This window comes from Canis lupus, chromosome 19 (assembly GCF_003254725.2).
Source record: "Canis lupus dingo isolate Sandy chromosome 19, ASM325472v2, whole genome shotgun sequence".
Classification (NCBI taxonomy): domain Eukaryota; kingdom Metazoa; phylum Chordata; class Mammalia; order Carnivora; family Canidae; genus Canis; species Canis lupus.
The window spans coordinates 30973841-30993532 of record NC_064261.1 but is presented as its reverse complement, the minus strand read 5'-3'; the positions used below and the strand labels follow the sequence as shown (position 1 = coordinate 30993532).

Sequence of the window (19692 nt, the reverse complement as noted above, 5' to 3'; positions counted from 1 at the left end):
TGCATAAACTATGCGCTTGCTAGACAGATTGGCTTCAAGACAAATCACCGATGGTGTCCAACTCACAACCATATTTCTGTCCTTTGTTCCTTCCTGTATACAAAAGTCTGGAGTTGCCTGTGTCTGGACAAGGAAGGATTTGAGGCTATAACCTGTCTTCATTTCTTGATGATTACCATTAGACAAGGAAGAAAAGCCCAAGGAAAGAGCAGTTCTTAAGATTCCTTATGTTTCAGGCCTTTCATCAAGGGGATACTAGAGACAATAGCTAAACCACAGGCCCAACCTATGGGATGAGGGTGGTAGTCATTCTCCAGTAAAGAAGTATCTAAAAAAAATGAAGTGTCTATGAACACATCTTTATTCATTAAAGGAAGAGCCATAGATAAGCTTCATCCATGAAGGTAGAACTGGAATTGAGTACAATCTTTCCTTCTTATCCTCCATCCCCTTTTCTCTGCTAGAAATTTGTCTCTTATAGAGTTATAGTACAATCATCTTACATGCTGTTATTTTATCTTAGAGTTCTAAGTTTTTATTATTGTGCATGTTTATGTATTTCAGTGGAAGAACTGAAGTCCAGTCAGTTCAGTATGGCAAAGAAAAAGCAAATAAAGACAGGGTATTTGCAAGGTAAGCTGCATCTATGTCAGTGTCTGAATTGTTCTTAAAAGATTAAAATTACTATTAAAAATGGTGAGGACTTTGGCTTACATTTTTACAAATGTGATTACAGGATTATCACTTGACCCTTTATTTAATTAAACAGTAAATTATGTTGAGGGAGTAATGAAATAATCTGTTTAGTTTTATTCATTCCTGGGGTTTTTTTGTTTTGTTTTGTTTTGTTTTTGTTTTTGTTTTTTTGTTTTTTGGGTTTTTTTTTTTTTTTTTTTTTTTTTTTTTTTTTTGCTGTTCATGTGAGTGAAATTAATAAACCCTGTGCCAAGCATTATAGTTCTGACCAGGCTGAATGATTATAATGTAACATTTTGTAACATTTTTATCTCCTTCATTTTTTAGACATCTTTGAAAAACATAATGATTAATTTCATACATTATTCATTCCACTTCCTTATTTTTTTAAATTACATTGTTAAGAAATAAGGTTTTGGGGGTACCATTTAGTTATCTTCATATTTTTAGGAGCTGTTTATTTTTTTTAATTAATTAATTTATTTATTTATTTATGATAGTCACACACAGAGAGAGAGAGAGGCAGAGACCCAGGCAGAGGGAGAAGCAGGCTCCATGCACTGGGAGCCCAACATGGGATTCGATCCCGGGTCTCCAGGATCGCGCCCTGGGCCAAAGGCAGGCGCCAAACCGCTGCACCACCCAGGGATCCCTTTAGGAGCTGTTTATAGCCAATTTGCTTTTTGACAAGTGAAATGATATGATCAGATTTGTTTTAGAAAATAGGTTTAAAAAAAAAGAAAATAGGTTTATGAGCAGTTAATGGAGAATGGGTTAGAAGTAAGGACTCGGTACTGAGCAACCAATTAGAAGGTTACTGCAGTAATCCAAGTGAAAATAATGAAGGCCTGAATTAAAACATAGATGACAGAATGGAGTTTAGGGAACAGATTTGGGCAACATTTTGTAGGTGGAACTAACAGAAGTTATTAATCAATTAGATGAATGTGTGTTAGAGATAGAAATATCTGGAAAGACCATTAGATTTGAGTGACATAAAATGGACAAGAGGATACAGGAAAGAGAACAAGTTGTAATGGGAAAAAAGAGTTAAACTGGCACAGGTCTAGTTTGAGATGCCTGAGCAACAATCAAACAGGAGTATCCAATAAATGAAAGGAGAAAGAGTGACCAATTTGGTGGCAGCAAATATCTATCGAAGACCTACTCTACTAAGGATTGTGTCAGGCCTTGGAAATACAGAGAAGAACAAAATACACATCTTAGTCCCATGGAGTTTAAATTGTGATTGGCGCAACAGGTAAAAGTAAAGGATTGAGCCAGTGTAACACCTTAGAGCTGGAGTCTGCTTTTCATGTTTGAGGACAAGTAGGCAGGCCAGTAATGGACCAGAGAGAGAGAGAGCAAGACCATGGTACAGAAAGTAGAGAGGAAGATAGGTAGTAACCTATCTTCCTCATATTAGAAACGGTGAGGACTTTGGATTTAAGGGCTGAGAGCCCCCACTGGAAGGGATATAAACTGACTTGAATTTTTAACAACCTGGCAGAGTTATCACGTTTTACAGTGGTGAACTGAAATATTTACAAATACCATGATTTGTTTCAGAATAATTGGGGTGAGAGTGTTCAAGTAAGTGGTAGGGAAGAAGCAAGATTGACCAAGATGATGATCACTGAACCTGGAATCTGCGTGTAGTGTTTATTAAAGTGTTCTCTAATTTTGTTTATGTTTGAAATGTTCCACAATAAAAGTATGAGAATAGGGGACTGCTCTGGCTGCTGTGATGGAATCACCTGTACAGGGATATGAATGGATGTAAGGTAGCCAGTTAATCTAATAGTGGCTAAAGTTTATTTTGTATTTATCTATGCCAGGCAATTTTTGTGGATGATCTCACAATCCCCATAATTCAGTGAGGTAAATTCCATTATAGATTAGAAAACTGAGAACAGCATGTTTGAATAATTTAACTGAGAAGGGTTCTAGCAGGATTCTCACGCAGGCCTCCCAGTTCTTACCCACACTTTTAATCTCTACAGAATAGATCTGGTCAGGCCTAGATAGCATTTTGCGATAAATTTACTTGAATTTGAATGATGTAATTCTTCTCAACATTTGTTCAAAGTTTTGAGTTTGATTTATTATGTCTTGCTTGTAGATTTATGAGGGGAATATTGTCATTTCTTTATTAAATATAAATCTTAGCATCATATTTTTGGTTATTTGGGAAAGGAGGAAAGAAGAAAGTAAGAACCAAGATGCCTACTCTAATAGACATGGCTACTGAAATTATTCAGACCCTTCCTCTTATAGTATTAGGTACCCTTGTTTCTAGTTATAAAGTACTAAGCACCTGTAGGAAGGTAAGATGTACAGAAAATGTCTTTAAAATTCTTTTCCTTAAAATTTCTTAAGAATGAAATAATTACTTCCTCTTAACTTTGTTCTTTTAATTTAAAAGTATTCTAGTTCTTAGTACTATACCTTATTTGAACCATTTTTTTCAGACTTGTTAAAATCAAAATACTTTTCTGATTCTTTTCTTTTAAAAATACACCTAACAAAATTCTTCTCTTTTTCCTTCTTTACCTAACAAAAAGGTTAAATTTTTTCTTGATATTTATAAAAATGGTGAACATGATTTTAATAAGTTCCACTGTACTATATCCTAATATGAATACCACCTTATAGATGTATTTATGTATTAATGCTAATATCACATGCAAATGACTTTTTTTAAAGATTTTCTTTATTTATTCATGAGAGACACACAGAGAGAGAGGCAGAGACATAGCCAGAGAGGAAAGCAGGCTCCATGCAGGGAGCCCGATGTGGGACTCAATCCTGGGACTCCAGGATCACGCCCTGAGCCAAAGGCAGACACTCCACCTCTGAGCCACTTAGGCGTCCCGCAAATGATTTTTCAAATAAGTGTTAATGTTTTAATATTTTGATCATATGTGACCACGAGAAATATGCAGTTATACCTGCATCTTAGTTCTTCATTTTGTATGTGCATTATTAAAGTGAGAAATCATTTAAAAGATTATTTTATAAAACAAATACGCATTATTTAGTAAGGCTAAAGTTCCAATATGAGAAGCCCCAAGTAACTGTCCCATTTCTTTTGTTATGCAGAATTCTATGAATCCTTTGAAAAAGAGGTCATCACAGGGACAAAGTTTTATTTAATGGTACTGTTTTAATGATTCTGCCCCCTCCAAAAGACTGAAGCTTCTCTGAGGTGGTTTTTATAATATATGACAATCTTATTGTGGTGATCTGATGCGTATCTACCAAAATACTCTAATAGTTTTAGCAATTGTTAAATTATTCTGTTAAATTATTAGAGAATTCTAGACGTTTTGTCCACTTCTTAGAATTTTAGTTGGAGAAAAGATTTCTCCTTAGAGTTTCCATGTAAGGTCATTTTTTCAACAATAATAAATTAGTTATTTTTCTTTGAATTGCTTTCATACTTTCTTCAATTGTCATATGAAATCTAAGAAGAAAGCAAAAGAATCTTCATATGCAACAGAAAAATAAAGTACCATGGTCAGAAGCTACATTTACCACATTGCAAACACACTGATGAAGTGTGGTATTTTTTTCTCTGAAATTTCCACATTCAACAGGAAACATAGACAGCAAGCTTGAGTGGGTGGGTCTCTGAGGTTAAAGCTGTTAATAAAAACTTGAAATTTAGTTTTAAATACAAAGCATTTCCAGCCATGTTTAATTTATTAACAACAGTAAAGTATTCTGAGTCTCTATACTGGGTGAGTATAACTGGATTTTTTCCTCCTTCATAGGATTTTCTCCCTCTTTGAAAACGAAAGTAGTTGATCTTCTAACTATGGTTATGAACTCCTATAATTTACATTTCATAGTCTAATATATGAAAATGAAAAGCTTATTAACTTTGAAAATTAGCATTAATAGAAGAGCAATAAATATTAAGGTTTCTTTTAATCTTCATTTTAAAAATCAAATACATGATATACTTTTTTCCATCTTATTGTGACTAATAGGAATATTAGTTTGCACAGCAATTTTGGGAGGTTGGGCTAAATTGTGTCCTGATTGTCTTCAAGTAGGAAAACCCTATAATTTAAACTTAGGGTAATGGGAAATAGGAAAATGTTCATGCTTATGTTACTTTGAATTCATTTATGAAAAATGAAATCCGAGCCAGTGCCTTTTTTTAATCAATAGCATTATATCTCTTTTAGGAAATGTTAGATGTTCTTAAATTAAGGAGATGTCATTAAGCCAAACTACAAAAGGTTTTGGCTGTGAATACCTGAAATGATGGGGTCCTTGTGTGGTTTCAATTCATAAGTAATTTAACTTACTTATGGCTTAATGAAATCAATAAACTAAAAATTGCACTGAAAATTTAGATACTCATAAATCATAAAACTCAGGAAGGGAAGGACCTAGGGTCATACATTGTACTGGTAAATTATGATACTAAACATAGAGGGGCACCTGGGCAGCTCAATGGTTGAGCGTCTGCCTTTGTCTCAGGTTGTGATCCCAGAGTCCCACATCAGGCTCCTTGCATGGAACCTGCTTCTCCTCCCTCTTTCTATGTGTCTACCTCTCTCTGTATGTCTCTCATGAATGAATGAATGAATGAATGAATGAATAAATAAATAAATAAATAAATAAATCTAAAAAAATAGAATATGATCTAAGTCAAATTCTGAGATTTGGTTTATAGTTGGAGGTATAAAAATAAAAATGTTTACTTACCAAATTATTTCTGCAGATCCCCAAGTAAGCCCTTGGCACGGAAATTAATGGATTGGGAAGTAGTAAGCAGAAATTCATTATCTGATGACAGGTTAGAAACACAAAGCCTTCCATCACGGTCTCCACCTGGAACTCCTAATCAGTAAGTACAAATTTACTGTAGATTTGCCTGAAGATTGAAATAGGTAAATCTTTACATTTAAATATTTTAGTGAAGTGTGACTTTTTTTGCTCCAGAGCATTATTTCCTCAGAGCCTGCAGCTTACTGCATTAGTGGCATGGAAAAGTCTTAGTGAATGAGAGAGCAGAACATTGAACATGGAAGCACACTTTCCTGTACAGTATGGGTCTCTAACCATTATATCAAGATCAGTTAGTAGACTTAAAATCTGGAAATGAGGTCATTATTTACATAATCCTTTTTTCATGCAGCTCTCCAACAGAATTTCTAGGGAAGCATATATTGTTTGAAAATGCTCAATGTTTGTGATTCTTACCTAAGCTGTTCCACCACTTTCTGTGGTCTGGAAAAAGGGGTTTCCAATGTAAATTCCCACAAGCTGAGCCATATTTTCACTAAGAAGCCTATGTTACCACCATTTACTGTTTATATACTTTATCCTAGTATTTCTCACAAAAACTGTATGCTTTGGTATAAATAAAAATATTATAATCAACTTGTACTGGCTGAAGATTTTAATTTTATAATGTGCTAACAAATGTGTGTAATATATGTGCATACCTAGGTAATGATAAACAGATATCAGTGTGTTCATAGATTTTGTTTAACCAAAAGGTTGAATACAAAATATTTGAATTTTGGTGTGAAATGTTATATTTAAAGAAGTCTAACTTTAGAAATGTTTTAAACACAATAATATCCACTAAGTGTATACTAAATTCTGCTTTGTAATAAAGATGTTACTTATTTATTTTAGAGAGCACAGTGTGGGGAGGAATAGAGGGAAAGGGACAAGCAGACTCAGCACTGAGTGCAGAGCCTGACACGAGGCTCGATCCCACAACCCCAAGATCACAACCTAAGCTGAAATCAAGAGTCACATGCCCAATGAACTGAGCCACCCAGGCACCCCTGTACTAAATTCTAAAAATTTTGTCACCCGTGGGTGTTTGTCAGCCCAAGAATAAACATCTACCATATTAAAAGTAAAGTTTCGTTCAGAGAATATTAGCTCCTTACCTGCATGTCTTCCTAGCTGCTAAAAAAGATAAGACTCAAAAGTTTTTCTCTTACTAATTGCAGATTGCTAAATCATCTTTTTAAATAAAATATTACCATATATTCAGAAGCTAATCAACAATTTGAAGAAAATCCATAACCATCTTTTTGGTTCATTTTCCATCCAGCCATGTCTCCATTTGTTACTAGTACCACTAAACAATTTTAGCAAATTATAGAAGACACAGGAAAGATGATTGAGTTAATTAGTTAGCAGTAGCTTTGATTAAGCTTCCTAGATAATGAAACAATTTTAGATAGGATCTAAAAAAGTTGGTTTTTTCCTCAGTTCTACTGAGACAGTACAGTATGATGGTTAAGAGCATGGGCCCTGGAGTCACTGTAAGTTTGAACTTTGTTTTTGTTTTAATGATTTTATATATTTATTCATGAGAGACACGGAGAGAAAGAGAGGCAGAGGAAGAAGCAGCCTCCATGCAGGGAGCCCGATGTGGGACCTGATCCCGGCGCCCTGAGCCAAAGGCAGACACTCAACTGCTGAGTCACCAGGCGTCCCTAAGTTTGAACAAGTTAATTAATCTCTTTGTTCCATTTTCCTCATCTACAAAATTACAATAGCAGTGTCTTTCTTGTAGTATTGTTATAAAGGTTAAATGAAGCAATATATAAAATGCTTAGAACAATGCCTCACACATAAGTGTTCAAATGTTAGCTGTCATAATTAATAATAGTAATGATAATAATAGTTCATGTGACTGTCGCTTATAAAGATGGAAATGTGTTATTCATTATTTATTTTTAAGAATTTTAAAAACTCCTGTAAATAAAAACTTTTGTAAGGACTAAAAACAAACACAGACCAGAGATATTTCTGAATTATTTATTCATATATTCATTATTTTATATAGGCATACCTTGGAAGTATTGCAGATTTGGTTCAACCACTGCAGTGAAGCAAATCAGTGAATCTTTTTGTTTTTTAGTTATATATAGAAGTTATATTTATACCCTACAATATCCCATTAAATGTGCAATATGTGCAAAAAACCAGTGTGCATATTTTAAAAAATGCTAACCATCATCTAAGCTTTCAGCAAGTCATAATCACTAATCACAGATTACTGTAACAAAAATAATAATTATAAAGTTTGAAATAATGCAAGAACTACCCAAATGTAACAGAGACATGAAGTGAGCAAATGCTGTTAGAGAAATGGCATCAATAGACTTGCTCCTCCCCACAGTTACTGGGACCCTTCAATACTTTTTTTTTTTTTTAAGAGGGGCTCCTGGGTGGCTCAGTCAGTTGAGTGTCTGACTCTTGATTTCAGCTCAGGTCATGATCTTGGCATTGTTGGATCGAGCCTGCATCAGGCTGTGCACTCAGAGAGGAGTCTGCTTGAGATTCTTTCCTTCTGCCCTTCTACCTGCTCATGTTCTCTCTCTCTTTCTCTCTCTCTAAAAAAAATCTTAAAAAAAAAAAGCAATAAAGCAAAATGCAATAAAATGAAGTATAAATTGCTGTAATCCTGTAAATGCCGATTAAGACATAAAGTTGTAGTGACTAAAACCTTCAGACATTAAGGTTGGTAGAGATAATAGATTAAAGAGATAAAACCCTGTGGCAGATCACTGACTGTAGTTTGGATCTTGGACTTCCCATTAGGTATTCTTTCTATTTGCATCATACTGTTTTTGTCAGAGATTTTGCTTGGTCAATGTTGTTTAGTCTTAAAACACATACCCACTTTCTAATGTAATCATATAAGTAAGAAACTAGAAAAAATTATTTAAAGCCCATTTTCACTCAATTTTTCTTCCTCTTCATGTAGTCGAAATTCTGCATTCACACAAGAGGGAACCCGGTTACGTCCGTCTTCAGTTGGTCATTTGGTAGACCATGTTGTTCATACTTCCCCAAGCGAAGTATTTGTAAATCACAGATCTCCATCTTCAACACAAGCTAATAGCATCGTTCTGGAGTCATCACCGTAAGACCTTTTACATTTAACTTCCTTCTTATAAATAATAATTCCCTAGATTGTTTCATTTGAAATAGTCTCAGAAATTAGGGTAATTGATACAAGCATTTATTTATTCAATATTTTAAAATTTTTATGTATTCATAAATGTGCTTATTTGTTGCTGAGAATTCTTTGTATTGCGCCACCACCACCACCAAAAAAAAAAAAAACCCTCTTATTATTTTGTTGACTTAGTATGTTCTTAAATCTTTAGTTTCTGCAGATAATATAGCACTGTGTTCAAGCAGTAATATACTAAAAGAGTTTTCTTAATATTTTTCAGGAAGGGAACCATAAGAATGAATAGACAATGGGAAAAGTTTAGTAGCAAAGAAGAAGTAAGATGATCATCATACTGAAAATAAGTTGTAGAAAGTATACACAAAATTCTGTGTTTATACCCTATCACCTTAATGTGTAACATGCTTACCCTCACATTAACATGCAATATCTTGATGTATTGGTTTACACACTGCAGTTAGTCCATATGCAAGTAAAAACAGTGTGAGAATTAGGGGGAAAAGTAAAATTCTTTATAAATGCATAGATAAATAAGAGTAATTGTTGAGAAGAAGGAAGGGGTGTAGGATGTAGTGACTCTCATCAGGGCTGAAGAAAGAGAAGTCTGAGAGTGACGGGTGGAAGAGTAGACAGATTGGTTAGCAAAGCAGGTTAGGTATAGGAGCTCCAGAAACATGACAAGATATACTGGAGGCCCTATAGTTGTCCTCACTATAGGGCCAGCCAAGGAAGAGTGGCTAAGCTCTTAAAACAAGTGGGGCAGCCCGGGTGGCTCAGCGGTTGAGCCCCTGCCTTCAGCCCAGGGTGTGATCCTGGAGACCCCGAGTCAGGTCCCATATTGGGCTTCCTGCATGGAGCCTGCTTCTCCCTCTGCCTGTGTCTCTGCCTTTCTCTCTCTCTATCTCTATGAATAAACAAATAAAATCTTAAAAAAAAAAAAAAAGTGGAATTTTAGTCTCAGTAACATATCTTGGTAAAACGTTTTGTTTTTTGTGTACAGTAAAAAGGATAGAAGAGGAAAGATATACACTGCACAGCGACACACCTGGAGAATAAGTTGACAGGAGATAAGGTTGATGAAAATGTAATTTTTCATTACTTTAAAAATTATCATTGTAAACTTTGATTTTTAATAATTATATATTTTCTAATTCTGAAACTTTAAAAAGTACAGTAATGAAGCACATGATCAAAATGTTAATTGATTAAATTTAGAATGATATACTCTCAGCACTAGAAATAAACCATATAGAGGAATCTCAAAGCCTGTCATACTGCAGAATAAAACAATTAATTCTCTAGACCAACCCAAATGACTTCAATCCATTTTTTGAAGAGCCCTTTTCTCTCTCTCTCTCTCTCTCTCTCTCTCTCTCTCACACACACACACACACACACACACACACACACACGAATACATACACATACAATTGAGTATTTCCATATGTAAATTTTATAGGTTCCTCAAGCCAAAAAAAAAAAAAACCTTTGTTCTGGTTTCCTGACCTTTAATGGAGATGCAAGTTCAGGATGGATTAGAATTGAATGGTTTCTGCTTCCCCATTTGTGCCACAAGAATTTCAAATGCTTGGGCCTCTCTTCAGACATGTATTTTCTGAGGTTTATGTGTTTGTATTCAGTTTTAAATCTCTTAACATTGCATTTAAAGTTTATCCAGTTTTAATTTAAGAATAATGAGAGAATTCTGAAAAGATAAGCTTAATGATAAACATAAAACTTACATTAATTGCTTACAATCAGCTTCAGAAATGATCTCACTGTTCAAGACAACTCAGTGAAATAGCAAAGACCTGTAAATCCCTATTTTGTAGATGATAAAGCCACACTTAACAGAACTTGTCCTAGTTTATAGAACTAAAATTCAGGCCTTCCCTACCTAAGCCAACCAACAGAACTTTGTGTCCTAGACAAGACTTTGTTGATTGATTGACCAATTGGTTGGTTGACTGATATTTGTAATCCAGAGAAAATACTTTACAACTTAGAATCCATAGGTTTTAGTTTTGGCCAAATGTGGAAAGAATTTGGACAAGGTTTTGGATGAATCACAGAGCGTTTCAACATGTATTAGAATAACTCTTCAGATCACCTCACCAGTTTCCTGATTTTTTAGTGAGAACACGGCTTTTCAGGTGAAACATGGGTCCAAATTTCAGTCCCTGGGTACGGTCACCTGCGTCACAAGGAGAAACCACTATTAACTCATAGGTGTATTTATTATGGAAACAAATAGGAGGTTGTTTGTACTGCTTAGAATAAAGTTATCATTTCTAGGGAGGGTTTATTGAAACTACAGTCTACCATTTCCTTCCTTTCTTTAAATGTTTCACAGAAAATTCGACTGTTTTAGTTTGTGATTTTCTGAGAAAAACAATAACCCTCAATTAATTTGAAAACACTAACAGGTGTTTATTTTAGTAAATTCACACCACAAATGTTAATATACTCCCATTAATAATGTAACAAGGAAACTCGGACATTTCTACAGAATCATAAAACATGAGTTGGGTGGTTAAGATTTTATTTTTTATTTTTATTCAAATTGCTAAAGACAGCAACAGAGAGCTGCTGTGACTGCAGAATAAGCAGTTTTCACTGCTGCTATTGAAGCATTCATGAGGAAATTTAAAGCTGACTGGATTCAAGTAAACTAGCAAAGTTTTTGCCTACTTGGCTTCACTGACAGATTTAACATCAGTCTAACCTTTTGCTGCTGTGTTACAGTACACATTACATGTAAGATTGCTGCTTTTTAAAATATATTTTTTTGCTGCTGTGTTAAAATATATTGCTCTGTTGACAGCAAAGTGCACTGAAAAGTAACATTTTCATTATTTGCTCTTAACATTTCTTAAAATATCAAAGTTGAAGATAAGCAAGTTATTTATACTGAAAAATCCCAATATGAGAGTTGTGCATTGGAACACTTTTAGAATTATATTCCCATCTCCTCTTCTCCTTTCTATATGTCCAAAAGTTAATACAGGTAGTAGTTTCTCCACAAAATTTTTTGTGTGGATAGATTTGAACACAGTGTTTCAAACTCTGCTCCCATTCACCCCACCACCACCACCACAATTTTAGGCAAGTTACTGGTTTTAAATATATTAAAATCATTGAGTTAGAAATACGTAACTGATTAAAGTGCATGTTATTGGAGCACAGATCTCTACTGATCTAGTATTCTCTCCATTTAAATAATACAGCGGTATTACTACTTATATAACCAAATGGCTTGATAGAAAATAGTCATGTTTGAGATATGGTCTGATAAGTTCTGTTGAGGGCTCAGATAATATAAGAGCTTGCTTAGCCCTTATCTATTTTATAAATTGGCTTCTGAGAAGCATTGTATTTGGAGAAGAGTCTACTGTTATATCAAGTTTGAAAACCTCTGGTGTAAAATAACTTTGCTCCTGCTTTTTTGCAGTTATTTTGTTTAAAGTGCAACTATAGCATAATGTTCAGAGCACAAGCTCTGGATTCAGACTGGGTTTAAAACTTGGTCCCACCGCTTCTAATTATGTGACCTTGACCTTGGGTGAGTCATTTTATCTCTAAGCCTTAATTTCCTCACCTGTTAAAAAAAAAAAAAAAAGAATGATAATATCTACCTCAGACGGTTGCTGTGAACAGTAAATAAGATGAATGGTTAAGCAGAGAAAAAGTACTTAGTAGATTAGATGTTAACTACAATAATTGTATAATTTTAGTTAATTGGAGGGATATACTGGCAGCCTTTAAGTATATTTATCAGCCATTTATCTGTCTACATATTTGACGTATGGATGTCTGGTTGAATACAATGAGGAATTCTCCAAATTCATTCATAGCTTTATCCTTAGGCCCTAATCACAAGAGACTCTTTACAGATTTTATAATCCTGAAATATCAAATCCATTTCCTTGAGCTATTTTTGCCTGGACTGTCCCATTCTAGTCTTTTCTAATGAGTCCCCACAGCTTTGCCTGCACTTCATCACTTCCTTTCGCTTTGTTCTTAAAGATTTGCCTTCACTTTGCTCCTCTGAGCTAAGCCACTGAAAATTTTATGTCCATGCTCAGCTTAACCTAATTCCCATGACAATCTTGATCAACTCTAGCAACATACAGTTGACCCTTGAACACCATAAAGGTTAGGGGTGCCAACACCTACATAGTTGGAAATTCACATATAACTTTTGACTCTCCAAAAACTTAACTGCAAATAACCTGTTTGACTAGAAGCTTTAGTGAAAATATACACAACTGATTGTCACATATTTTGTGTCTTACATGTAATGTGTACTGTATTTTTACAATAAAGTAAGCTAGAGAAGATGTTAATAAAAAAATCATGAGAAAATACATTTATAGTACCATACAGTAAAAAATCTACAAGTATGTAGATTGGCGCTGATCAAACTATGTTGTTCAAGGGTCATCTGTATTATGGATCCTGCAGATACCAGACCACTTTAGGACAAGGAAATAAAAACCAAAGGAGATGTGATGGGAGGAAATGATCAAGCCGTGGGGACTCAGAGGGTGCATTGTATTTGAGGCTGTACTTGGTGGCAGCTAGACTAATTATGTAGGTCACCAGGCTACTGCAACTGCAGTATTACTAACCTGCCATCCTCCTCTGCCAAATGTCTCCAGTACTCTCTTTTTGGAAACTGAGGTCTGGGACTTGGAGTTTGGTTAAAACCAGGCATCTCAGGTCTGGGAACTTGATTCTGAAATAGATTCTTCCTGATACAGTAACATGACATTTTCAGTTCTATTCTCAATATTTGTCATATCCCTGAGAGTTTTATATGCACGTTTAAATTGCTTGAACGTTAATTAGTAATCAACTTGGAATGGTGTTTACTTTGAAATATTGTAAATGTATTAGCCAACATGTCAAGAAGCCTGAGTTTTGAATCAGGATTTTATATGCATCTTACATAGTGTAAGTATAGTAGGGTTACTGCCCCATGAAAACTTGGATAGCACTAGTGATTACAGTGAGACATGGGCTCCTGGTAGTATCTTAGAGCATTAGAAGAAGCCATCAGTCCTGGCAAGTTTGTATTTGCTGTGTACCAAGGATATGGATTTTGTTTTCTAATCTTAAATTAGAATAAACTTTATGCTTCTATGAATGATATGTATATACAGTTGAACCTTTAGCATTGTTTTTTTAAACACAATTTTCAGGGTTTATCTTGCCTGGTTTTCTTTGATATAAGTAACAAAATAATCCCTTTAGGATTATACTTCTTTCTATACTCTCCTTGTAACAACAGATCTTTTCTACCTCCCATCTTTAAATCCAAAGCATTATCTCTAGTTGTAAAACTCCAACCTTAGCTCTGATGTCTACTTTTTTCTTTGATTCCTATTTCCCTTGTCTTATCTGAACTTTTTGATAGTAGATGCTAGCTTTCTCTTTAAGTCATAGGTCCCTTCTCTCAGTGGAATTATTTCTAATGGGGCTGTCTTCCACTTCGCTGTCTGGTTGTTCTTCCAAAGTATATGATGTCTCTTTATCCAGTTATAATTAGCAATTGTGGGGATTCTTTTATTTTTGCCTAGAAATAGTATCTTTTTTAAGAACTGATCTATTTAATGACATTGTTTAAAATATATTGTAATTTCTAATTATGCGTGGTTTATGAAAGTCATCTTCCTAGATAATTGAGTAAGTAATAAATTAACTGTACTCATGATCTCTACATTAGATACAAAGTAGGAAGTTATTTGTTATAATAAATCGAGTTAATACATTTGGAATATGTCTTAAAATGTATTTGATAGCCTTTGTCCAAAATAAGAATGTCAGGAGTCTATTCACATCTTTGATTACTTTGATAGACTGTGTTAGAGATACAAGTAGATGTATAAATAAAAATGAAATTTGGTTCTTGAACATGGAGACATAGAATGGACAGTTATCCAGATTACTGTAAAAGCTCCCAGACTACCTAGCCCTCTGCAACAATCCAGCATCTGGAATGCTTGACCATCATTCTCTGAGAAGTTATTCTAACAAGAAAGTTACATAAAACAATGAGAGAAGGCAGATAGCCCCTTTCCAGAAATCCGAAATTACAGTGTTCTTTCCTGTGTTCTGTCTTGACTAATCCTTTCAGCATGTGCTGTTTTCTCCTTATCTTTTCTCTGGAACTTGGTTTAAATTTCAACCCAAGCCTGTGTGCTTTCACCCTTTTCTTTTCTGTGTCTTCTTGCAGACTTAGTAACCCTGGGTGGGATTTATGTGGGCTGGGGTGTCTGTGGCCTATCTAAAGGCAGCAGCTGATTCTTGGCTTTGACCAGTAGTAATGCAGATCCATTCTTTCCAGAGCTTCCAGCTGTTCCATTCTGGAAATCCAGATATATATGTAAGTTTTAAAATGTAGTCAGTTAACTCACATTTATTAAGAATAAATAATGGGCCAAATGTATTTTGGCCAAAATTGCCCCACAAGCCATGATTTTGCAACCACTCTTTTAGAACAATGATTTCTAATTAGAAAAAATAACTTCTGGAGCTTTTTTGACTATATAATGCCTAATCTTTAATGCCAGTAAGATAGATCGACAATTTTAGCAGAGTGTCTCATAATGTCAGTACTGTCCCTCTTATAACTGAGCATTGCCACTGTTAGACCCATACCCACCAAATTTAGTTAAATTAGATGTTGCTTTACAGATCAGGCTTGAGTTTGTTCCTCTTGTGTATTTTAGAACTGTTGTATATTAGGCTGTTGACTGGACCAAGAATAAAGTAAGTTACTCTAACTATTCTGATCTCAACCTTATACTATGCCCTATGGATCTTTAGTTTTGAAGCCGTTTCCTGGGTGTGACAAATAAATGCAAAACTAGAAAAAAAATCTTTGGATAGATGTGGAGTTCAGGGACTTCTGGATTTTGTAAATTCTTGGAGGCTTTGTATCAACTGCTTTTTAGAAATGTCACATATGTGAGGCTGTGCAAGGGGATGTCTGTCTTTGTGTCCTAATCCCTTCTGGCAGGCCATGGTTGAGATCCGTGTCTCTGTTTTCATCTGTAGGAACATTTTCCCATACTGGCAATATTTCAATACATTGGATCTGAAAGCCTTGAGTTCTTGGAGTGGAAACGAGTAGAATAAAAACTAGTATGTTTGGTACCTGTAATCCCTGAACATCAAGGTAGACCTCAAAGAAGGCTTTGCTGAAAAGAGAGATACGTTCTTTTTTGCAGTCCTTACAGACTTCTCAGAATTTTGAGCATTTTATTCCCTAAAGACTTCTATGTGGAAAGTTAGGCTGAGTGGGCATTATGACTTACCAACTTACTTAGTGATTAAGTTTTATATTACAGGGATCCCTGGGTGGCGCAGCGGTTTGGCGCCTGCCTTTGGCCCAGGACGCGATCCTGGAGACCCGGATCGAATCCCACATCGGGCTCCTGGTGCATGGAGCCTGCTTCTCCCTCTGCCTGTTGTGTCTCTGCCTCTCTCTCTCTGTATGACTATCATAAATAAATAAAAAAAATGTTTAAAAAAAAAAGTTTTATATTACATTATGAAAATTTAGGACTATATTCTCTCTTAAGAGAAACTTCTCTGGAGGACCATACAGTTATACCATTTATTTTTAATCCTGGCTGATTTCCTTGGCTAATCAAATTTTTAGCTTCATTATGTATATCCTGCAGGTATTTAGCAGTGAGCCTCTAAGCTTCACACCTTCTCTACCTAGGGAGAGCATAGATATTAAAGAGCTACTCTGACACTACTTTCTGTATCCACTATCTTGGGATAAATTATGCTGTGGTAGCAAATTACTCCACCTTATAGTGACTTACAACAACAAAGCTTATTTCTTTCTTGAATTAATTTGCTCATGGATCATCTGTGGCTCTACTCCATGTCAGGTCTGTTCCAGGACCCAAACTCTTATTTGGAGCATGGCAAGTCTCATGACCAAGGAGAAAGAGAAGCATAATAAACTGTGAATTTTTTGTTTCTTAAAGTGACCACTTCTGGGGCACCTGAGTGGCTCAGTGATTGAGCATCTGCCTTTGGCTCAAGTTGTGATCCCGGGTCCCTGGGATCAAGTCCCACATTGGGCTCCTCACAGGGAGCCTGCTTCTCCCTCTGCCTATATCTCTGCCTTTCTCTTTCTCTTTCATGAATAAATAAATAAAATCTTTTTTAAAAAGCTAAAACAGGGGATCCCTGGGTGGCTCAGCGGTTTGGCGCCTGCCTTTGGCCCAGGGCGCGATCCTGGAGTCCCGGGATCGACTCCCACATCGAGCTCCCTGCATGGAGTCTGCTTCTCCCTCTGCCTATGTCTCTGCCTCTCTCTCTGTCTTTCATGAATAAATAAATAAATAAATCTTTTTAAAAAATATAATTAAAAAAAAAAAGCTAAAACAAAAGTGACTACTTCTACTCACATTTCATTGGCCAGAACAAGTCATATGGCCAAGCCTAATGTCAACCAGAGGATATACAATTTTTGAGCAATGATGCCATCTAATGTAGTTCCACTTCCTCAAGACCTTACAGCTTATATCTTAGGCATCTGTTGTTACTTAACAAAAAAGCAAAACTGGATAAAATCTGTGCCTGAATAGTACAGTAGCAGCCATGTAACTTGACATAGCAGTTTTATCAATTCTCTTATGGGACCTTAGGCAATGGATAGTAATTCTTTTATTTTCCCAAAGGCCTCCTGGCATCCCAGAGATAAATAACAACCTCAGTAATAGTCACTGCTCTTACCATGTGAACCATTTCCTCTTACTTTACTTAATCTCCTTGCTTCCGCAATCTCCTTGGATACATGCTTCCTAGTAAATTGAACTACTGGTTCCCCCTTCTGGCCTTTGTGAAAAACTCACAAGTAATGTTATTACATATACTATTCTGGGTTTAAAAAAACTACCGTTTTTACTTTGAAGCTCCTCCTGCCTAGCTCTTTTTATCAATCCTTGGCTATCAGAAATTGAGTCTTATGCTCCCTAATGTTAACTGGATTTTGTTTCTTTAAATTATGTACACCAACACTGTCGTGTCCAGTTTTGTCTCCTTAGTGAGCTCAGCACTCTTACTCAGATTCTAATCTTGTTGCAGTACTGAGTTCATTATTTTCATGAATTATGTTTTATTTCTGAGTAAATTGTGCCAATCACAAGTTCTCTAGATGTACCAGATGTGTGGAATGGCTCAAACTCTTAATTCTGATTTCTCTTTGGTTGCCTTTTTTCCTGGCTATCTTTGTGACTCCATTGAAAACCTTATTTTAAAAAAGTGATTTGGAAAGGAATGTATACTATTATAGTAGATTAATAAATATCATAAATATCTTCATAGTGGTACCCTTAAAGTATATTTGATTATTATATAGAATTGTTTACAGATTTGGTAAAGTAGGGAATTTGATATATTACTTAAAAAGTTAAGAAATATTTCATTAAACAGTAACACTTGCAAATAAATATGGTATTTTTTTATTTATTCATGAGAGACACAGAGAGAGGCAGAGACATAGGCAGAGAGAGAAGCAGGCTCCCCTCAAGGAGCCTGATGTGGGACTCGATCCCAGGACTCCAGGATCACGATCTGAGCCAAAGGCAGATGCTCAACCACTGAGCCACCCAGGCATCCCTAAGTAATGGTATTTAAAGCTTGTCTCTAAATAAATAAATAAATAGATAGATAGATAGATAGATAGATAGATAGATAGATAGATAGATAGAGCAAGCAAGCTTGTCTCCTGGGGCAGCCTGGGAGGCTCAGCGGTTTAGTGCTGCCTTCAGCCCAGGGCATGATCATGGAGTCCCGGGATCGAGTCCCACGTCAGGCTCCCTGCATAGAGCCTGCTTCTCCCTCTGCCTGTGTCTCTGCCTGTCTCTCTCTGTGTCTCTCATGAATAAATAAATAAAAATCTTTTAAAAAATAAATAAATAAAGCTTGTCTCCTACTAGACATTGTAAATTTCTAATTTGCATAAAACCTATTCCTAGGTTTTATGTTATTTTGTTTTGTTTTGGTTTTGACCATAGCTTTTAAAATAACAGTTGTAGAAGACAGTTTCCAAAATACAAATTTTTTTTTTCCTTTCTCCTATCCAGATCACAAGAGACCCCTGGAGATGGGCAGCCTCCAGCTTTACCACCCAAACAATCCAAGAAAAACAGTTGGAACCAAATTTATTATTCACATTCTCAACAAGATCTGGAAAACCATATTAGTGAAACATTTGATGTTCCATCTTCTCCTGAAAAATCTACTGTGAGTAGCTTTCAGATATTCTCATGTCGCTTTGAAATTTTTAAATTGGAAATAAAATTTTTTATACTGTAGTGTGTTTTGTCTGTAAATTTTATTATTATACTTTCTCTTTTTCATCATAATGTTGCTAATGAATTTTGCCATGATATAACCCAATTGTGGAATTTCCTTATATCATTACTCTAAAAGTCCATTCTTGACAAATTTATGTTGAATTTAGTTTTGCAAAACACACATTTTCAGAACAAATGCTAATGAATAATCCATTAAATACCATTAACTGTATTATATAATTCAGTGAATACAGAGACTATCATTTCATCAACCTTTTGAAATTGAGTACAGGTTCCTGGAATATATAACCACCCTCTGTTCTATAAAATATATTTATGAATCGTGTTGGTACTTTTCCCTTAGAGAACATGCTTTTACCACAACAAAAATGGTAAATTTTTAGAATCCTCTGATTTATGAATTTTCATTGCTTTCTCAAGTAGATACAAATAAACCGAAAGTAAGAATGTCAGTAAATTTTAGAGATACACTGTATTCATGAAGATGTATTAAGACAGAGAAATATGGGTCTATTTTAGGAAACTTAAAGGGACATGAGGGAATGAAATAAGGTGCAAGGAGAAACCATATATGTGAAATGGTTCAAATGTATAGAGATAGAAAATAGGTTAATGATTGCAGAGTAATAAGGAATGGGGGTGATGGGATGGGAAATGACTGGTAATGGGTACAGGGTC

The 19692-nt window shown here is 35.2% G+C and overlaps 1 protein-coding gene across 14 annotated transcripts in view; it reads left to right on the top strand.

The window, feature by feature from the left end:
* PTPN4 (protein tyrosine phosphatase non-receptor type 4) overlaps positions 1–19692 on the top strand; it is a 206884-nt gene that overhangs the window by 154401 nt on the left and 32791 nt on the right. For all 14 annotated transcript variants that reach the window (XM_025429215.3, XM_025429221.3, XM_025429268.3 and 11 more), the window contains 4 exons: positions 565–633; positions 5435–5560; positions 8453–8611; positions 18781–18940. In XM_025429215.3, coding sequence (XP_025285000.1) covers positions 565–633; positions 5435–5560; positions 8453–8611; positions 18781–18940 — 514 coding nt within the window. The remainder of the gene's footprint in view (positions 1–564; positions 634–5434; positions 5561–8452; positions 8612–18780; positions 18941–19692) is intronic.